Source organism: Phyllobates terribilis, unplaced genomic scaffold (genome assembly GCF_046119375.1).
Source record: "Phyllobates terribilis strain yellow unplaced genomic scaffold, ASM4611937v1 Scaffold_2__4_contigs__length_985480577, whole genome shotgun sequence".
Classification (NCBI taxonomy): domain Eukaryota; kingdom Metazoa; phylum Chordata; class Amphibia; order Anura; family Dendrobatidae; genus Phyllobates; species Phyllobates terribilis.
The window spans coordinates 481,798,034-481,815,698 of record NW_027362762.1 but is presented as its reverse complement, the minus strand read 5'-3'; the positions used below and the strand labels follow the sequence as shown (position 1 = coordinate 481,815,698).

Genomic DNA, 17,665 nt, shown 5'->3' with positions numbered 1-17,665 from the left:
TGTCCGATAAAAAAAATCTGGCCGCACACGGACATTTCACACAAATGTGAGAATTGCGCCCAATGGATTTTACAGATAAAATTATCACTCCATCATTTCTTTCCGCCATCCCCATCACTGTCATCTCCCCCACCTCCATCATTGCTCTCCCCTATCCCTATCCCCATTATTATCATCTCCCCCACCTCCATCATTTCTTTCCCCCATCGCCATCATTTTCATCTCCCCCACCTCCATCATTGCTCTCCCGCCACTTCCAGGCCCCGGTGCAGCTGCAGCGGCTGCACCAGTAGTATGTCTGTCCCTGGCCAGACCCTGCCCCCCCCCGACACAGGCAAGTTCTAACCCCATTCCTACAGTGGGGGTCATTCCCATAAAACCTAAGATGCCCCTTCTTGATTTTTTGGGCGGAGATCGGAAACAGTTTAATTATTTTAAGGAGGGGTGCAAATTATATTTCCAACTGCGCTCTGTTTAATCCGGGAAATAAGGTACTCTGGTGGTTCTTCGTATTTCCATGCTTAGAGGGGATCCCCAGTCTTGGGCATTTTCATTACCCTCAGGTTCACCCATACTCTCGTCAGTGGGTGAATTTTTTAAGGCTATGGGGTAGATTTATGATGAACCAGACCGGGTGGCTTTAGCTGAATCCCATCTTAAGGCATTGTCACAGCGGGACCTTACTGCGGAGGACTACTGCTCCCAGTTTCGTAGGTGGGCCATAGAGGCTGGGTGGAATAATACCACTCTTTGTAGTACTTTCCTGTCTGGGCTTAATGAACATATGGCTAACATTGGACATCATTTAAAAAAAAAAAAAAAAACATCACAGTAAAAGATAATGCCTTACCAACACTAGGTCAGATTACCAATGCACTGCAGGATGCAGCAAGCCTCAGTGATAAAGGCAGGGGCAGCACATGTGCAGGATACTGATGCAGACAGCCACTCACTAACCTACCAATTCATGGAGGGGGTGGCTGTGTAGTATTAAACATGCACACCAATGGAATTTGCTTAGGGCGCCAGTCACACAGATATGTGTGATGCACAGTGTCTGGCTTGCAGCCTATTGATGACGCCAATACTATTAGATCAGGCGGGTTGCCCAGCACTATATACGTGCACCCCCACAGGACCGACGCCCCAATTCACCCTGCCAACACTAAAGAGGCCTGGCTGCTTCTTGCATAAAAATGTACAAAAAAGATGAAAAATAGTGTATAAGATAAATACACCACATGAGGTATTGGTCGATATTTTGGCCAAAATACGCAAGCTCGCAACCCAACGTCAAGGGTCCTCATACTTGTGAGTCCTAACACTAAACATTAAAAATGGCTAACATTGGACATCATTAAAAAAAAACAAAAAAAAACATCACAGTAAAAGATAATGCCTTACCAACACCAGGTCAGATTGGAGGCTTGCTGCATCCTGCAGTACATTGGTAATTTGACCTGGTGTTGGTAAGGCATTATCTTTTACTGTGATGTTTTTTCTTAATGAACATATTAAAGATATGCTAGTGCATCATTCTCCTCCCTGGTCCTTGGATATCGCCATGACTTTAGCTATGCGACTTGATCTGAGAAGACGAGAGAGATGTCGGGAAAAATTATCCCTTGGGCGGAGTCCATTCATACCGTCTGCCGGTCCTGAGGCTGAGGGAGAACCCATGCAACTTGGTGGAGTGGTGCCTCTCGGGAGTCAAGGCAACAAAGATGGTATCGACGAGAGTGTCTTTTATGCGGTTCCTCTTGCCATCTGGTTTGTGAATGGCCACATCTGGAGCCGGCGGGAAATGACCATGCCTAGCTGGGTTTGGGGATCCTCGGTTAGGCGCTTAGGTACCCCCTAGAAAATAAATTACTTTTACCCATTGTTATCTCGTTTACCAGTAAGAGTGTGGAGGATTATTCTTTTGTTGATTACGGGGCTGAGATAAGTTTTTTAAATGCTGCCATGGCCAAGGAGTTGTAGGTTCCTCTTATCTCCTTGTATGCTTCTATAAAATTATCTTCTCTTGATAATTCTTGATAATTGATAAATTGCCCAGAATATTGGGTATCACACCGCTGAACCAGTATCTATCACCAAAGGTTGTCTGCATAAGGAAGAGGCATGCTTTTTTGTTTTACAGGATCTTCCTACTGCTGTGGTGTTAGGTCTCCCTTGGCTTCGCACTCATGACCCTATTATTGACTAGCAAAGGGGGGGATATTGTTAAGTAGTCCTCCAGCTGCCAATCCCTTTGTATTATCAAGCCTCCTAAGGTAGTAGGTTACATCTCCCAGGTCCCATGATAAGTGGCAGAGTTCCCACAGGTGTTCTCCACAGCGGCCTCCCAGATATTACCTCCACATAGAACTTATGACTGTTCCATCCAGCTCATTGAGGAGGCAAAGTTACCTAATGGCAGAATTTTTAACTTGTCAGAACCCAAGAGGCAAGCCATGAGGGAATATATTCAGGAAAATTTGAAAAATGGGTTTATCCGCCTTTCTAAATCCCCAGTTGGAGCAGAGTTCTTTTTTGTGGCCAAAAAGGATGGCGGTTTGAGACCGTGTATTGACTATCGTGAGCTCAATGGCATAACTGTGTGTAATCAGTACCCTCTCCCACTCATTCCTGACCTCTTTAAACAACTGGTGGCGGCAAGTTGGTTTACTAAGCTGGATCTCCGGGGGGCCAATAATCTTGTTCGCATCAAAGAGGGGGATGAGTGGAAAACAGCCTTCAATACCCCCAAGGGTCATTATGAGTATTGTGTCATGCCCTTTGGGCTCTGTAATACTCCAGCTGTGTTTCAACACTTGTAAATGATATTTTATGTTATCTATTGGGTGTTTGTGTTATTTTTTACATCGATGATATCATCTTCTCCAGGGACCTGGCTGCACATAGGGAGCATGTGCGCACCATCCTGAAAAGATTGGAGGATCATTTTCTTTATGTAAAAAAAAAAATGTGTTTTTGAAGTGCAGGAAGGGGGGGGGGGGGGGGTTCCTTTGGAATCATTCTGTCCCCCACTGGGTTTCAGATGGGCTCCGAGAAAGAGAAGGCGGTGTTGGAGTGGGCACAACTGGTTAACCTCAAGGGATTGCAGCGTTTCTTCGGTTTTGCCAATTATTACTGGAGGTTTATTAAGGGTTTTTTCCAAGGTGGTGAAACCTCTCACCGATCTTACCCATAAGGGGGCAGGCATGTCTAATTAGGAGCCGGAGGTCATTAAGGCGTTTTCCTCCTCTCCAGTTTTGGCCCAGCCTGATGTCAATAAGCCTTTTGTGGAGAAGGTGGATGCCTCCGAGGTAGGGGTGCGAGCGGTGCTCTCCCAGGGTTCAACCACTCTAACGCATTTGAGGCCTTGTGCTTTTTTTTTCTCGGAAATTCTCTCCTTCAGAGCTCAATTATGACATCGGCAATTATGAACTTCTTGCCATAAAGTTAGCTCTGGAGGAGTGGAGGCATCTTCTTGAGGGAGCTAAGCACCCTTTCACGGTGCTTTCTGACCATAAGAATCTGTTTTTTTTAAAGAATGCTAAGAGGCTAAACTCGAGACAAGCCCGATGGGCCTTGTTTTTTTACCACATTAAATTTTTCGATCTCTTACCTCCCTGGGACCAAGAATGTTTGGGCTGATACCCACTCTTGGAGTATTTGTTGTAGTGAGTCTGAAATTGCAGAACCTGATTTCATTCTTCCGAAGGGCATTGTAGTCTCTTCTGTCAATTTAGCTTGGGAGGTGGTTAAGGCTCAGGGGATGTCTCTGTCCAGCACACTTCATGATAAATTATTCGTTCTGGTGCAGTTACAGTTGGGCTTACTCTGAGAGTGTCATGACTTGGTCACAGCGGCCACCTGGGCTTTAAGGGGACCTGTCACCTGTTGAGCAAAAAGTATTGGTGTCCGTCCTTGGGTAAGGATGTTGAAGCTTATGTTAAGGCATGCGAGATCTGTGCCAGGAACAAGGTGCTTCGCCTTGCCCCGGCAGGGAAACTTCTCCTTTTGGCCATTCCTTTACATCCTTGGTCTCCCATATCCATGGACTTCATTACTCCTTGACTCCAAGGGTATGACTATGGTGTGGGTTATTGTTGACCTATTTTCTAAACAATGCCATTTGGTTCCTTTGGCTCAGTTGCCCAGTGCACAGGACTTGGTAGATTTGTTCCTTTTTTAGGTGGTAAGATTACATGGGGTTCCCATGAATATTGTCTCTGATCGTAGGTCCCAGTTTATCTCCAGATTCAGGAGGGCTTTCTGTAAACGCCTGGGGTCAGAACTCTCATTTTCATCTGCTTACCATCCTCAAACTAATGGGCAAACAGAGCAAACGAACCAGTGGCTTGAGTCCTAGCTAAGATGTTTTTGTTTCAATACTCAGCATGATTGGGGATCATAGAAGGTTTGGGGATGTCTCCCTACCTCTGTAATCTAGGATTCCATCCTAGGTCCCCTTGTTTTGAGGGAGGGGACAATGTCCTTCCGGCAGTCTTTGCTACTATCCACCACCTCCGGAAGGTTTGTGGGGAAGAACGTATTCATCTGAAGAAAGCAGGGGAGAGCATGAAAAGGCAAGCCGATAAGCTTAATCAGCAAGGTTGCAATATCAGAGTGGGGGACAGAGTTTGGGTGTCTACTAAGAATCTCAAGATTAAGGTACCTTCTCCTAACCTCACACCCAGGTTTATAGGACCATTTCCCATTACCAAGGTTGTCAATAAAAACACTGGCCAGCAGTCTTCCCAGAGGTGGCCTGTCACATTGAATGTTCCAAGTCTGAGGGTAACTCTTCTCAATATCCCTGTGTTTGTGTAGTTAAAGAGGTTATCCAGGATTTTTTTTCCTTTTACAATTGGCCTAAAAACTAATATACAGGTTGTAACACCATTGTCAGCTCCCCTGCATGGTTTCCCTTCCCCCTTCATGCAGGGATGCTAGCATACTCATTGCTTCGGCACCGTGGCATGGTCCCCTTCTGCTGGCATGTCTTCCTGGCAGGGCGCCTAGTGTACAAACAAGACTGCGTCTCCATTCTTAAAGGGGCAACGTGCGCACATAGTAAAATGAACAATGAAGAGAAAAGGAAAGTACATCCAGCACTGGGTCCTCGTAAAAAATTCTTCTTTATTGCAAATCCATAAAAACTCCAGACATAGAGTAATCACATACGCGTTTCAGATGGTTATGTCCTTAGTCATTGCATACATAGTAAAATGCCCCCAGCGAATTTCTGAGAGGCATTTAGTACAATGAGTTCACCTGCTGGATGGCTCTCAGCCTATTACTGAGAGTCATCCTGTATAAAGACTCTCTTTCCCTTAGGGAGTTGTCGAAGCAATAGCTTTCATTAGTATGCAGTCTTTCCTACTAGTGAGTTGTTAAGTTATCTGGTCCTGGTGTGGCCATTGTCCTGTACCCAAATCCCTGGTCCCAGTGTGGCCAGAACCTGAATCCCTGGTCTGTGTGCGGACAGTGCCTGAACATTATCCCCTTGTCCTGGTGCTTCCAGCCCTGTTCCCGAAATCACCTGGTCCTGGTGTGGCCAGGGCCCTGAACATTTTCCCCTGGTCCTGGTATGGCCAGTCCTGTTCCCGAAGTCCCCTGGTCCAGGTGCGGCCAATGCCTGAACATTGTCCCCTGGTCCCGGTGCGGACAGTCCTGTTCCCAAAGTCCTCTGGTCCCGGTGCGGCCAGTGTCTGAATATTTCCCTATCCAAGCATCCGGACTGCTACAACCTATCCCAGAAGCATCCACCCGAATCTCTGTCTCAGTAACCGTTCTGCAATAATCCTGAACCTACTAGTGTGAACGAAGCCTGAGTCTATGTCAGCTAACTTGATCCCTGGGGTCAGCTGCTGCAGTATCATAAATAATAACAGTACCGGCTGCAGTACCGGCATCTGCCTAGGAGTGGTACCTGGCAGTTACCTGCAGTACAGCGTGTCTCCACCATCTGGAGCTGCAGTGAACACCAGGTAGCCGGTTAGCTATGCCCCTACCTAGGCAGACCCAGCCCTGTGGCACAGTGGGTCCACTAATCCATGTGCACCACCGGGAGGTGTAACACAGGTTGCTAACTACCTGCCTGTTTTACCCTGCACTGGGTCAGCGGTCACTGACTGCTCCTGCCAGCGATTCAGCTGCTCCACGTTGACAGAGGAGCTGTCTCTTATACTCTGCTCTGTTGACAGAGCGTGAGTTCTGACCTCATGCTTAATGACAACTGGCTCCCAGCAATTAGGCAGCAGAGAGCTTGCTGTCAATCACCATGATGTCAACAGTCACACCCTATCAACAGAGCTGAACATAAGAAGTAGCTGCTCTGTCAACATGATGTCAGCAGAAATTGACGTTGGGCACAACGAGCAGATAATTAGCAACGGTTATAGGAAGTTTCGCCCCGAGCAGTTCGCCCCCAGCAATTTGCCCCAAGCAGTTCGCTCCATCAGTTCGCCCCCAGGTACATTTCGCCCCTATCATTTCGCCCCCAGGAAGATTCGCCCCCGCACGTTTCGCCCCCGGACCGGGGCGAACTGGGGGCGATATGTGCGGGGGTGAAATCTGCGGGGGCTAAAACATCCTGGGGGTCAAATGTGCGGGGGCGAAATGTACCCGGGGGCGAACTGCTGGGGGCGAACTGCTGGGGGCGAAACATCCAATTCCCATTAGCAACAACCTGCCTGTTAATTTTTAGGCACATTGTTAAAATACAAATAGGAGGGGAAACAGCCCTTGGGCGACAAAAAAATGACACTGATACCAAGTCCCAGTAGTGAAAAGTTGTCTGTCAGATAAATTACTAATGCTGTAAAGTTTTTACAAAATAAAAATACTTTATTAAAAAAAATCATTCCTGGCACCATCCCTCTGCGACCATTGTCTTAAAGACATGGATTCCATACCGGTCCATCATAGTCCATCAAATCCAGTGTGGACAAAACTGAAAACCTGCAAAAAGTAAAAGCACTAGAAAAACATGACAAAAAGGGTGCAGTCAGATAGCCATATTATCGCAATCCTTGGACTGGCTGTTGGCTCTCCTGACCCGAGCGTGACAGCTACATAGAAATACATTGTGATGCAATCCTCGCGCAAGTAATATGGCAGTTTGACTGCACCCTAAGAATGAAAGAAATCTCTTATTTTGCAGCACTAAAATTGTTCAGCACATCAATAGTTAACTCCACTCCTTAAAACAGAAGAACATATACCAAACAAGAAATATAGAGGATCATTAAGAAATGCAATCTCCAGAATATCTTTCCAAAATGTATTAATACTGTGACAAATTCACTGGCAGAGTGTCGGAGGGGAGATATGTTTCACTGAGGCTATTAGCTTCAGTGATTTAAAACATGGAAGTTGCTCCTGCATATTAGGTGCAGAGAGGGTTAATGAGCCATGTTTACAAGGGCATGTTTTATTAGTAGATGGCTAAGTGCAGGGCGGGAGGCCATCCACCATATCTCCACTCCAGGGAGTGGTCTGGGCTTTAAATAGCTAGCCTTTACACTCAGGTTTGTTCAGTGTCTGGAGAAACCTGCTCCAGAGAGGAGCTTGCATGTGCTTTGCTGAACCAATGTGTGCCTAACCCTGAGTGGCCGGACCCCAGCCGATATATGGACTGTGCTGTACCTTTGTATTTTGTTTTGCCATTATGCCAAATGGGCCGTGTTTACTTTATGGACTCCAGGTTGATTTATGATGTTTAATAAATCAACCCGAAATTTAAAGAGATGATGTTCCTTGTCTACCTCCGCATACAGCCGAGCAAGCTGTTTTACCACAGGTGGTGTTAGAATTGCGGGCAGGGCCGGCTCCAGGTTTTTGTGGGCCCTGGGCGAAAGAGTCTCAGTGGGCCCCTTGATTCATGATGCACAGATACCACAGAGAAATATATATATAGTACAATGCCGAAGATTTCACTTCTTACATTACATGAGCGATATCTATTGTAAATTCTACAATAGCTCAGAAACCGATGAATTCTCTCAACGCACAGTGCAGACTGGACAGTATAGTCCTCCATACAGTATTATGGGCCCCACATATATTGCTCCATGCAGAATACTGGTCCCCATATAACGCTCCATACAGGATACTGGTCCCCATATAACGCTCCATAAAGGATACTGGTCCCCATATAACGCTCCATACAGGATACTGGTCCCCATATAACGCTCCATACAGGATACTGGTCCCCATATAATGCTCCATACAGAATACTGGCCCCCACATAATGCCCCATGCAGGATGTCACCCCCCTTTACAATGCCCCATGCAGGATGTCACCTCTCCCCCCCCCCCCCATATAATGCCCCATACAGGATGTCACCTCTCCCCCCCCCCCCATATAATGCCCATGGAAGAGACCAGAGCTGCTGCAGAGGCACGGGGAGAGATAAATATTGTGTCGGGGCCCTGAGCAAGCTGGGGGGGAAGCAGGAGCGGGTGCTGACACAAGCAACGTACCACTCACGGGTCCCATAGCGCGTCGGGGTGCCCGACAGTGAGTTACATCAAGTGAATAATAACCCGCTGTCATTCTCACCTAGTATACCTTGGTTTCATGGTGAACTGCACATGGAATCAACGTTTACATTGCATATAGAAATTCAAATAATTACAGTGCAATGTGGAAATTCTGCTTTGCATCAATTCCTTGTGACGATTTTCACTGTGAATTTAACCGTTTCAATTGCATAGGGTAAAATACGCAGCAAAATCTGCACGTAATAAGTGCGGTTATCGGCAGCCCAGATCTAAGTAGGATGTCTCAAGTAAAAAGAATATTCGCTGGAATAGGTAAGTGATCTATCTGCAAAAATAAAGGATAGCACAGGTACCAAAAAATCTGCTGTGTCAAAGAGCCCATATTGACTTAGATGGGGGATGGGAAGGGCCTTTAACCAGTTATGGCTTTATTAATATAAAAAGAGAACTTTCTTTAACTCTCCACCAGTGTAGACTATTTATGAAAATTTCTGTTTCTATATTACCTATGAAGTCATAACTGATTGAGGGCTCATAGCTCAACCCCCATAGCTGTCAGTAAGTGTGAGTCTTCTGTACATGTGTAAAGGTGGTGGACTGTGCTATCGTTTTCCTGCCCCTGAAGACACCAATTACGTTGCGTGTGTATAATGTCGTGCTTCTTTTGTGTATTGTTTAGTGTGAATTGTAATGTATTGTGATGTGGTTATGTATATTATGAAGTAATGTATAGTGTAGGATATGATGGTGTAAGGCATAGTGTAGAAGATAGGATGTAGATAGTTGACTGTAGAATAGGTAGTGATGTTAGGGTAAGACAGAGTTGATTTTTGGGACTGGCCCATAGGGATTGGTGTTAGTGGTAGGGCAAGTGACTGCTTCCTGATAGTAAGTTAGGGAGTTCAAGTTTGGAGTATTAAGTGAGCAGTGCTGCATATTGGGTGATCAATAGCAAGAGGAGACCAAAGGCTAGGGATAGCGAGATTCTGAAGAGACGTTACCAACGAGACAGAGTGGCCTTCCAGAGAAGGGTCCTTGGAGAGGACGCCGAGTCACAAGCCCCAGAGCTTGTAATTCAGAAGGTAACAGGCCTAAACAGGACTGAGTACATTGCACTAGTGGAGGTCCCGAGCGGTAGATCCAGGGCATCAGTAGTGTAAGAAATGGGACCCGGAACTGCTGAGCAAATAAGGAGATTTGCTGAACAGGACTATAGTGTTAAAGCTGGGTTTTGGCGAAGTAGGACAAAACACTGTGTGTCACGGGGATATCGCGACAGAGAGGAGCCAGATGATCGCGGCATCTGGTTTCATGAGCTCCTGCACTGATTAGAAGTACTTCCCGTGAAAACAGTGAAGTTTTTTCCTTACTAGCAGTGCAAGGGTTAATCTGCCTGGTGTGGAGTTGGAGTTGGCGTTTGGAGATTTTCTCAGGAGATTGTTGCTTGGAGTTTTGTTTGCGTGCACATCCCTATCCTCACCTATTTGGTTTCGCCTTCCTTTAACTTATACATGTCAAACTCTGGCCCTCAGGGTGGTTATATTTGGCCCATGTCACTAGAACCACCATCCCTTTGTGAGGCCATTGTACTGTATGGAGGACTATGTGATACCATTATTCTATATGGAGAACTATGTGGGGCCCATTATTCTGTATGGAAGACTATGTGGGGCCCATTATACTGTATACTGGTTGGCCCATGACTTTTTCCAAGTTTTTCATTTTGGCCCTCTGTGGGTTTGAGTTTGACATCTGTGCTTTAACTTCTCTGTGTCCCAATCTGTTTGTTATTTTCATTTATCCATGTCCATCTTCCCCTGGTTTGTCTGGTTAGTGTATTCCTATACACTTCAGTTTCCACCCTTCCTGGGGGGGCAGATAAGGGTTTATTTAGGAGCTTAGTAAGGCACGTGAACTCGGCGTCTCCACTTTCAGGAGTAATCCGGGGGACATGGATAGCTCAGGGCGCCCCTAGTTCTAGGGACCTGGTTAGCACCCACTGTCCCTAGGAATTGCGTGACAGTGTGCCTCACTAGCCCTGGAAAGAAAGATACCGTGTGAAAGAAAATGCTTCATACTGTAGAGGAAACAACCATAAGACTTTGTACCCACTATCCCTTGTATATAACCCATACCAAGTTACCGTTCAGTAAAGAGTTTGTTTTGGAATGGAAGTCCCTCTTATTGAACTGTGAAACACATGGCCCTGACCAGCTCACACACCTGGCTACATGTGGCCTGCATGGGCGTAAGGCCCACACAGCACAAGTCCACACACCCAGCCAAGACCCACACTTTCATGTAGCACGCCAGGGCGTAAAAGAAGACGAGTGCCTCGCCCTCGGCTACCGCCCCGCGCCGCGCTACACATGTGGGAGAGGCAGAGCACGCGGTGGATGCTGGGTGTGACGCAGGGGGTAACCCAGCCCACAGCCTGGCATCCACCTGGAACGTGGAAGACAAAGACCCCCGGCTGCTGCCAGCACTTGTCGTGACATCAGTGGATGTTAGAGCCGGCTGCAGCCGGGGGTCACGTGATGCCTGTGAGCGGCCACCGATAGCGCCACTCACAGGCATTATCAGCAACGTAAGGTAATTACAAAAAGTCTTAGGGGCCCCGGGGGGATACATTGGGGGGGGAGGTAATATAAAGTACTGGACAACCCCTTTAATGTACTCACCTACCGATGCTGTCTCTGGGGTCCAGTGCCGTTCTTCTCTGCTTCTCAATGCGAGTAGCCAGCTCATTCTATTCTTTATGTGTCATCCGTGTGTGTTCAGCATGAGACACTTTTGTAGACCGTGCATCCGCAAAAAACGGACATGTCAGCGTGTGGAGCACACAGACACACGGTCCGTGGAAACACACTGATGTGTGCACAGACCCATAGATTTGAATGGGTCTACATATGTCAGTGTCTCCGGTACGTGTGGAAACTGTCACCACATGTCCTGGAAACACGGACGTGTGAAAGAGCCCTTACAATGTGAACCTATGGAGCCTTGTTCTGACGCTGTGATCGGCGTGATCCGGACAGTCTGCAGAGCAGTGACGCCAATGGGAACTGAAGGATAACGGAGCTGGACACTGAAGAGAGCAGCGTTAGGTGAGTATATTAATACACTCACACTAAATTGCATGCATATATACACGCATTTACTGAATAGAGAAACTTCATGGTAGTACTTCTTTAAGAGTTTAAAAAATTGTAATATAGGCATAACTGAAAAACAAGCCCACTACTTGCTGTGAGTGTGTCAGCGCAGGGACCTACAAAATAATAACTTGTTCAGCCTTTCAGTTAAGCAGTTGTATCTTTTTAGTTCATGTGAGCATGAAATCCACAGGGCTGAATCACACCACCTAAGCATTTTGAGCTTTTGCAGTTCTCCTAATCCAGACATGAGTAAGATAACAGCACATGCTCAATATGCTTAGGTGGTGTGATTTTGCCATGTGGATTTCATACTCACATGAACTAAAAAGATAAAACTGCTTAACCTTTTCTCGACATGACCAATTTCTGTTTTTGTGGCGGGGGGGGTTTCCTTCTCTTTATCTAAGAGCCATAGCTTTTTTTTTTTCTGTCCACAGATGTATGAGGAGTTTGTTTTTTTGTGGGAAGAATTGTACTTTTAAATGACACCATTCATTTTACCACATAGTGTACTGTAATATGGAGGAAAAAATCCAAGTGCAAAAACCATTCTGGATTAGGAATTGTTTTTAAGGGGTATATTTTATGGCAAAAATGACCTGGCAGTATGATTCACACTGACACTGCAGGCGCCCAGTGAGTGTCTCAGAGCACACTTTCATCTCTCTCTCCTGTCAGCATCAGCTACCCAGTACTCTGTGATCCTGTGTGCTAGGAGCGGCCAATGCAGGCAGGAAATGGGGATGAAAGCACACTGACACTGTGTACTCTAGGCTCCTGCACTGTCTCTGTGTGCAGAGCTGAGCATTCAATTCAGGCAGCCAAACTCAAGCAGGAGGAGGCAGCACTGGGCTGCAATAAAGCAGAGGCTTCAGATCTACCATAGCTCTTCAACCTGATTTACATATCAATTCAAATGCTGATTTCTGAGTAATGGAGGAGCGGACTGGCCATGTAAACTTATTGCTGGACTCGTCTTTGAGAGAGCTATGTGCACATATACATAGTTTGGAGCTTGAAATCCTGCTGATTGATTTACAGTAAGCAGTCTACCATAGTGTTTGCTAAGTAGATGCTAATGCGGTGGCTCTTATTTATTTGCAATATATCACTGAAAATGTGTACTCAACTAAGTTGTTTGCTTATTTTATTTGTTTCTCTTGCATTTTTCATCTTTAGAACTTCAAGATGTGAATGTCATGCTTTTCCTTGGACTTGGATTCTTATTTGGATTCTTAAAAAAGTTTGGATTCAGTGGAATTGCTTTTAACTTTTTGAATGGAGTGATAGGATTGCAGTGGGCCATTATTTTAGATACCTTAATATTTAATAATTCCACTGAAATACAAAGCATCGGCATAAACAGGTATGCTATGTCACTTTTCTTTTTAATCAGATCATTTTTATTAAGAAAATTGCACAAAGAAAGATCATCAGAACAAAGAGATATTAAATTTTACATGGTATCATTCTATATTACTAGCTATTGAACCCGTTCTATGCCCGGGTGGCGAGCATCCTGGTATATGCTCCCCAATCCTGGTCCCCCATCCTGGTCCATGCTCCCCCATTCTGGTATATGCTCCCCCATCCTGGTATATGCTCTCCTATCCTGGTCCCCCATCCTTTCATATGCTCCCCCATCGTGGTATATGCTCCCCCATCCTGGTCCCCCATCCTGGTATATGCTTCCCCATCCTGGTATTTGTGCCCCCATCCTGGTATATGCTCCCCCATCCTGGTATATGCTCCCTCATCCTGGAATATGCTTCCCCAGTCCTGGTTGCCATCCTGGTATATGCTCCCCAATCCTGGTATATTATTATTATTACTATTTATTATTATAGCGCCATTTATTCCATGGCGCTTTACATGTGAAAAAGGGGTATAATACAAGAACAATTACAATAATCTTGAACACAATGTGACAGCGACTGGTACAGGAGGAGCGAGGACGCTGCCCGCGAGGGCTCACAATCTACAAGGGATGGGTGAGGATACAGTAGGTGAGGGTAGAGCTGGTCGTGCAGCGGTATGGTGGAGCGGTGGTTACTGCAGTTTGTAGGCTTGTCGGAGGTGGTGGGTCTTCAGGTTCCTTTTGAAGGTTTCCATGGTAGACGAGAGTCTGATACGTTGGGGTAGAGAGTTCCAGAGTAGGGGGGAAGCACGGGAGAAATCTTGTATGCGATTGTGGGAGGAGGAGATAAGAGGGCAGTAGAGAAGGAGATCTTGTGAGGATCGGAGGTTGCGTGCGGGTATGTAACGGGACACTAGGTCAGAGATATATGGAGGAGACAGGTTGTGAATGGCTTTGTATGTCATGGTTAGGGTTTTGAACTGGAGTCTCTGAGCAATGGGGAGCCAGTGAAGAGATTGACAGAGAGGAGAGGCCGGGGAATAGCGGGGGGACAGGTTGATTAGTCGAGCAGCAGAGTTTAAGATAGATTGGAGGGGTGCGAGAGTGTTAGAGGAGAGGCCACAGAGCAGGAGGTTGCAGTAGTCAAGGCGGGAGATGATGCACTAGTGTTTTTGCAGATTCATGGTTGAGGAATGTGCGGATCCGGGAGATATTTTTGAGTTGGAGTCGGCAGGAAGTGGAAAGGGCTTGGATATGTGGTTTGAAGGAGAGTTCAGAGTCCAGTTCTGTGTGTCATCAGCATAGAGGTGATAATGAAAGCCGTGAGACTCTATGAGCTGTTCCAGGCCGAAGGTGTAGATGGAGAAGACCAGCGGTCCTAGAACTGAACCTTGGGGGACACCGACAGATAGGGGGCGAGATGAGGAGGTGGTGTGTGAGTGGGAGACACTGAATGTCCGGTCTGTTAGGTATGAAGAGATCCAGGATAGGGCCAAGTCTGTGATACCGATAGATGAGAGAGTCTGTAGTAAGAGGGAATGGTCCACTGTGTCAAAAGCAGATGACAGGTCTAGGAGGAGGAGGACAGAGTAGTGTCGCTTAGATTTGTCGGTTAGTAGGTCATTGGTGACTTTAGTCAGTGCAGTTTCAGTAGAATGGTGCAGTCGAAAACCAGATTGTAGGCAGTCAAAGAGGGAGCAGGAGGAGAGGTGGGAGGACAGTTCAGAATGGACATGTTGTTCCAGTAGTTTTGAGGCATAGGGGAGAAGTGATATGGGGCAATAGCTAGACACAGAGGATGGGTCAAAGGAGGGCTTTTTGAGGATTGGTGTGATTGAGGCATGTTTGAAGCATGAGGGGAAGACACCAGTTGTTAGTGACAGGTTGAAGAGGTGGGCTAGGGCTGGGATGAAGATAGTGGTAAGGTTTGGGATGAGGTGGGACGGGATTGGGTTAAGTTTACAGGTGGTGAGGTGTGATTTGGAGAGTAAAGAGGAAAGTTGATCCTCAGAATTGGTGGAGAAGGTGGTTTTGGAGGAAGAGGGTTGAGTAGGTGTGGGGAGGGGCTGTGGGGGCTTTAGGCAAAAGCTTTGTCTGATGGTGTCAATCTTCTGCTTGAAGAATGAGGCAAAGTCTTCGGCTGAAATAAGAGGAGAGGGAGGAGGCACTGGGGGATGGAGGAGAGAATTGAAGGTGTTGAATAGTTGTTTGGGGTTTTGAGACAGGGAGGATATGAGAGATGTGAAGTATGTTTGTTTTGCTGCAGTGAGTGTGGACTTGAAGGTAGTGAGGGACTGTTTGAATGTGATGAAGTGCTCATGGGAGTGGGACCTTTTCCATCTACGCTCAGCAACCTTGGAGGCCCGTCGCAGTTCTTTAGTTAGGCTGGTGTGCCAGGGTTGTCTGTTGATTGTGCGAGCCTTGGTATGTGTGAGGGGGGCGACCGAATCGAGAGCTGCAGCAGTTGTGGTGTTGTATAAAGTGGCAGCAATATCTGCATCATGTAAGGAACTAATGTTTGTAAGAGGGAGGAGGGATTCAGAGAGTGAGTGTAGGTCAAGGTGTTTGAGATTTCTGCGAGGGTATGCAAGTTTGTGAAGTGGGGATTGTTGCCCCGGGGAGGAGAGAGAAGAGAATGTGAGTAGGTTGTGGTCAGAAAGAGGGAGAGGTGAGTTAGAGAGGTTAGATAGGGAACAGAGGCGGGTGAAGATGAGGTCTAGTGTGTGGCCGTCTTTGTGGGTGGGTGTGGAAGACCACTGAGTAAGACCAAAGGTGGAAGTGAGGGATAGAAGCTTAGAGGCAGCTGAGAGGGAAGTGTCAATGGGGATGTTAAAGTCGCCCATGAGGATAGTGGGGATGTCAACGGAGAGGAAATGAAGTAGCCAAGTGGTGAAGAGGTCAAAGAAAGTGGTGGTTGATCCTGGGGGGGGCGGTAGATGACAGCCAGTTGGAGGTCGGATGAGGAGTAGATGCGCATGCAGTGCACTTCAAAAGAGGGAAGAGTAATTGAGGGCTACAGTCGGATATAGGTGAAGGAGCAGTTTTCTGAGAGGAGGAAACCTATTCCTCCACCGTGCTTGCCGGTGGGGCGGGGGGGTATGGGAGAGGTGGAATCCGCCATACGAAAGTGCAGCAGGAGAAGCTGTGTCGGAGGGGGTGAGCCAGGTTTCAGTGATGCCGAGGAAGGAAAGCTTGTTAGTGATGAAAAGATCGTGAATGTAGAAAAGTTTGTTGCGGATGGAGCAAGCTTTCCATAGAGCTCCTATTAGTGGGACTGGGGAAGCGGGGGCTGGGCGGATGGGTATAAGGTTAGAAGGGTTACGAGAGTTTGGGATAGATCGTGGGTAGGAGGTGAAAGTGAGTGTAGGGATGTGGTGAGGGGGACCAGGATGTGGAGAGATGTCGCCGGCAGTAAGGAGGAGCAGAGAAAGCGTTAGTAGGTGGGAGCAGGAGAGGGCATGAGGTGGCTGTTTGTGTTTGGAGACAAAGGATTGTATGTTGAGGAATAACTCTGAGGAGGAGGTGAGATGGGTGGGGAGAATGGAGGGAGAGATCAAGAGTTCATTACTAGGTGTAGGGATTAGGGGTGGTTGTAAGAAGTGAAGGATTAAGGGGGTGAGAGTGAAAACAAAGACAAACATTGTTTACTGTGACTTAGTATCCAGTTACCTTCAGTTCCCTTCAGGTTCAATTCAGGATTAATTCAAATTTCAGACACTTCAGCTAATGGACACTTAAGGTGATGGACACAGACTAAAGTCTAACAGACTCCTGGCCCACAATATATTTGTAACAGAATGCATTCAGTTGTGAACCAGAGGGGAGTGGTCTGTGCTCATCTTGATCAGCTGATTAGATTGAACCAGATGCTGGATACTCAAAGACTGAGTAAACAAGGTCATAAATGAAAGTGGGGGGTAGCTGGTGTAGCTTGGGTGACGTACCATTAGAAAGTAGGAACAGAACGGTATAGAAAAGACGGCATGGAAGTCAGCATGGGAAATGTATATGTTTCCCTATACTGGTCCCCCATCCTGGTATGTGCTCCCCCATCCTGGTATTTGTGCCCCCATCTTGGAATATGCTTCCCCAGTCCTGTTCGCCATCCTGGTATATGCACCCCCATCCATCCATAAATTAAATAAAGAAAACACTTCTACTACACGCGTCGCCTGTGTTATTTTACAAAAATGGGGCCGTAATAAGCGCCTGTATAGCGCAGTATCTGGTGCCATTTTATTGAAGACAAATGTGCAGTGTCTTTAACAAAATGGCGCCAGAGTACGCCCATGCGCATACTGCGATGTCCGGCCCGGCGCCATTTTGTTGAAGACACACTGCAAATGTATCTTCACTAAAATGGCGCTGGACATCGCTCTATGCGCAGGCGCCGATTCCAAGGCCACACTCCTCCACCAGCCTCAGGCCCGAACAGAGGTGCCGCACTCCTCCCTGGCAGATATGTGCTTATGGCGAGATCGCAGTATGCGTTCAATGCCAATGCATACAGCGATCTCTGGCACCACACTCCTCATCCCTGTTTGGGATGTGGATGTGTTTTTGTGTCTGAGCAGGCGCAGTCTATAAAGGCTTCGGACAGAAGAACACATCCCTGGTAATATTATAGATTGTTATACATAAATATAATAAA

The 17,665-nt window shown here is 46.8% G+C and overlaps 1 protein-coding gene across 1 annotated transcript in view; it reads left to right on the top strand.

Moving 5' to 3' along the window:
* Nucleotides 1-17,665, top strand: part of LOC141217752 (RH-like protein) — a 202,028-nt gene that overhangs the window by 21,159 nt on the left and 163,204 nt on the right. The window contains exon 2 of the mRNA XM_073665856.1: nt 12,837-13,023. Coding sequence (XP_073521957.1) covers nt 12,837-13,023 — 187 coding nt within the window. The remainder of the gene's footprint in view (nt 1-12,836; nt 13,024-17,665) is intronic.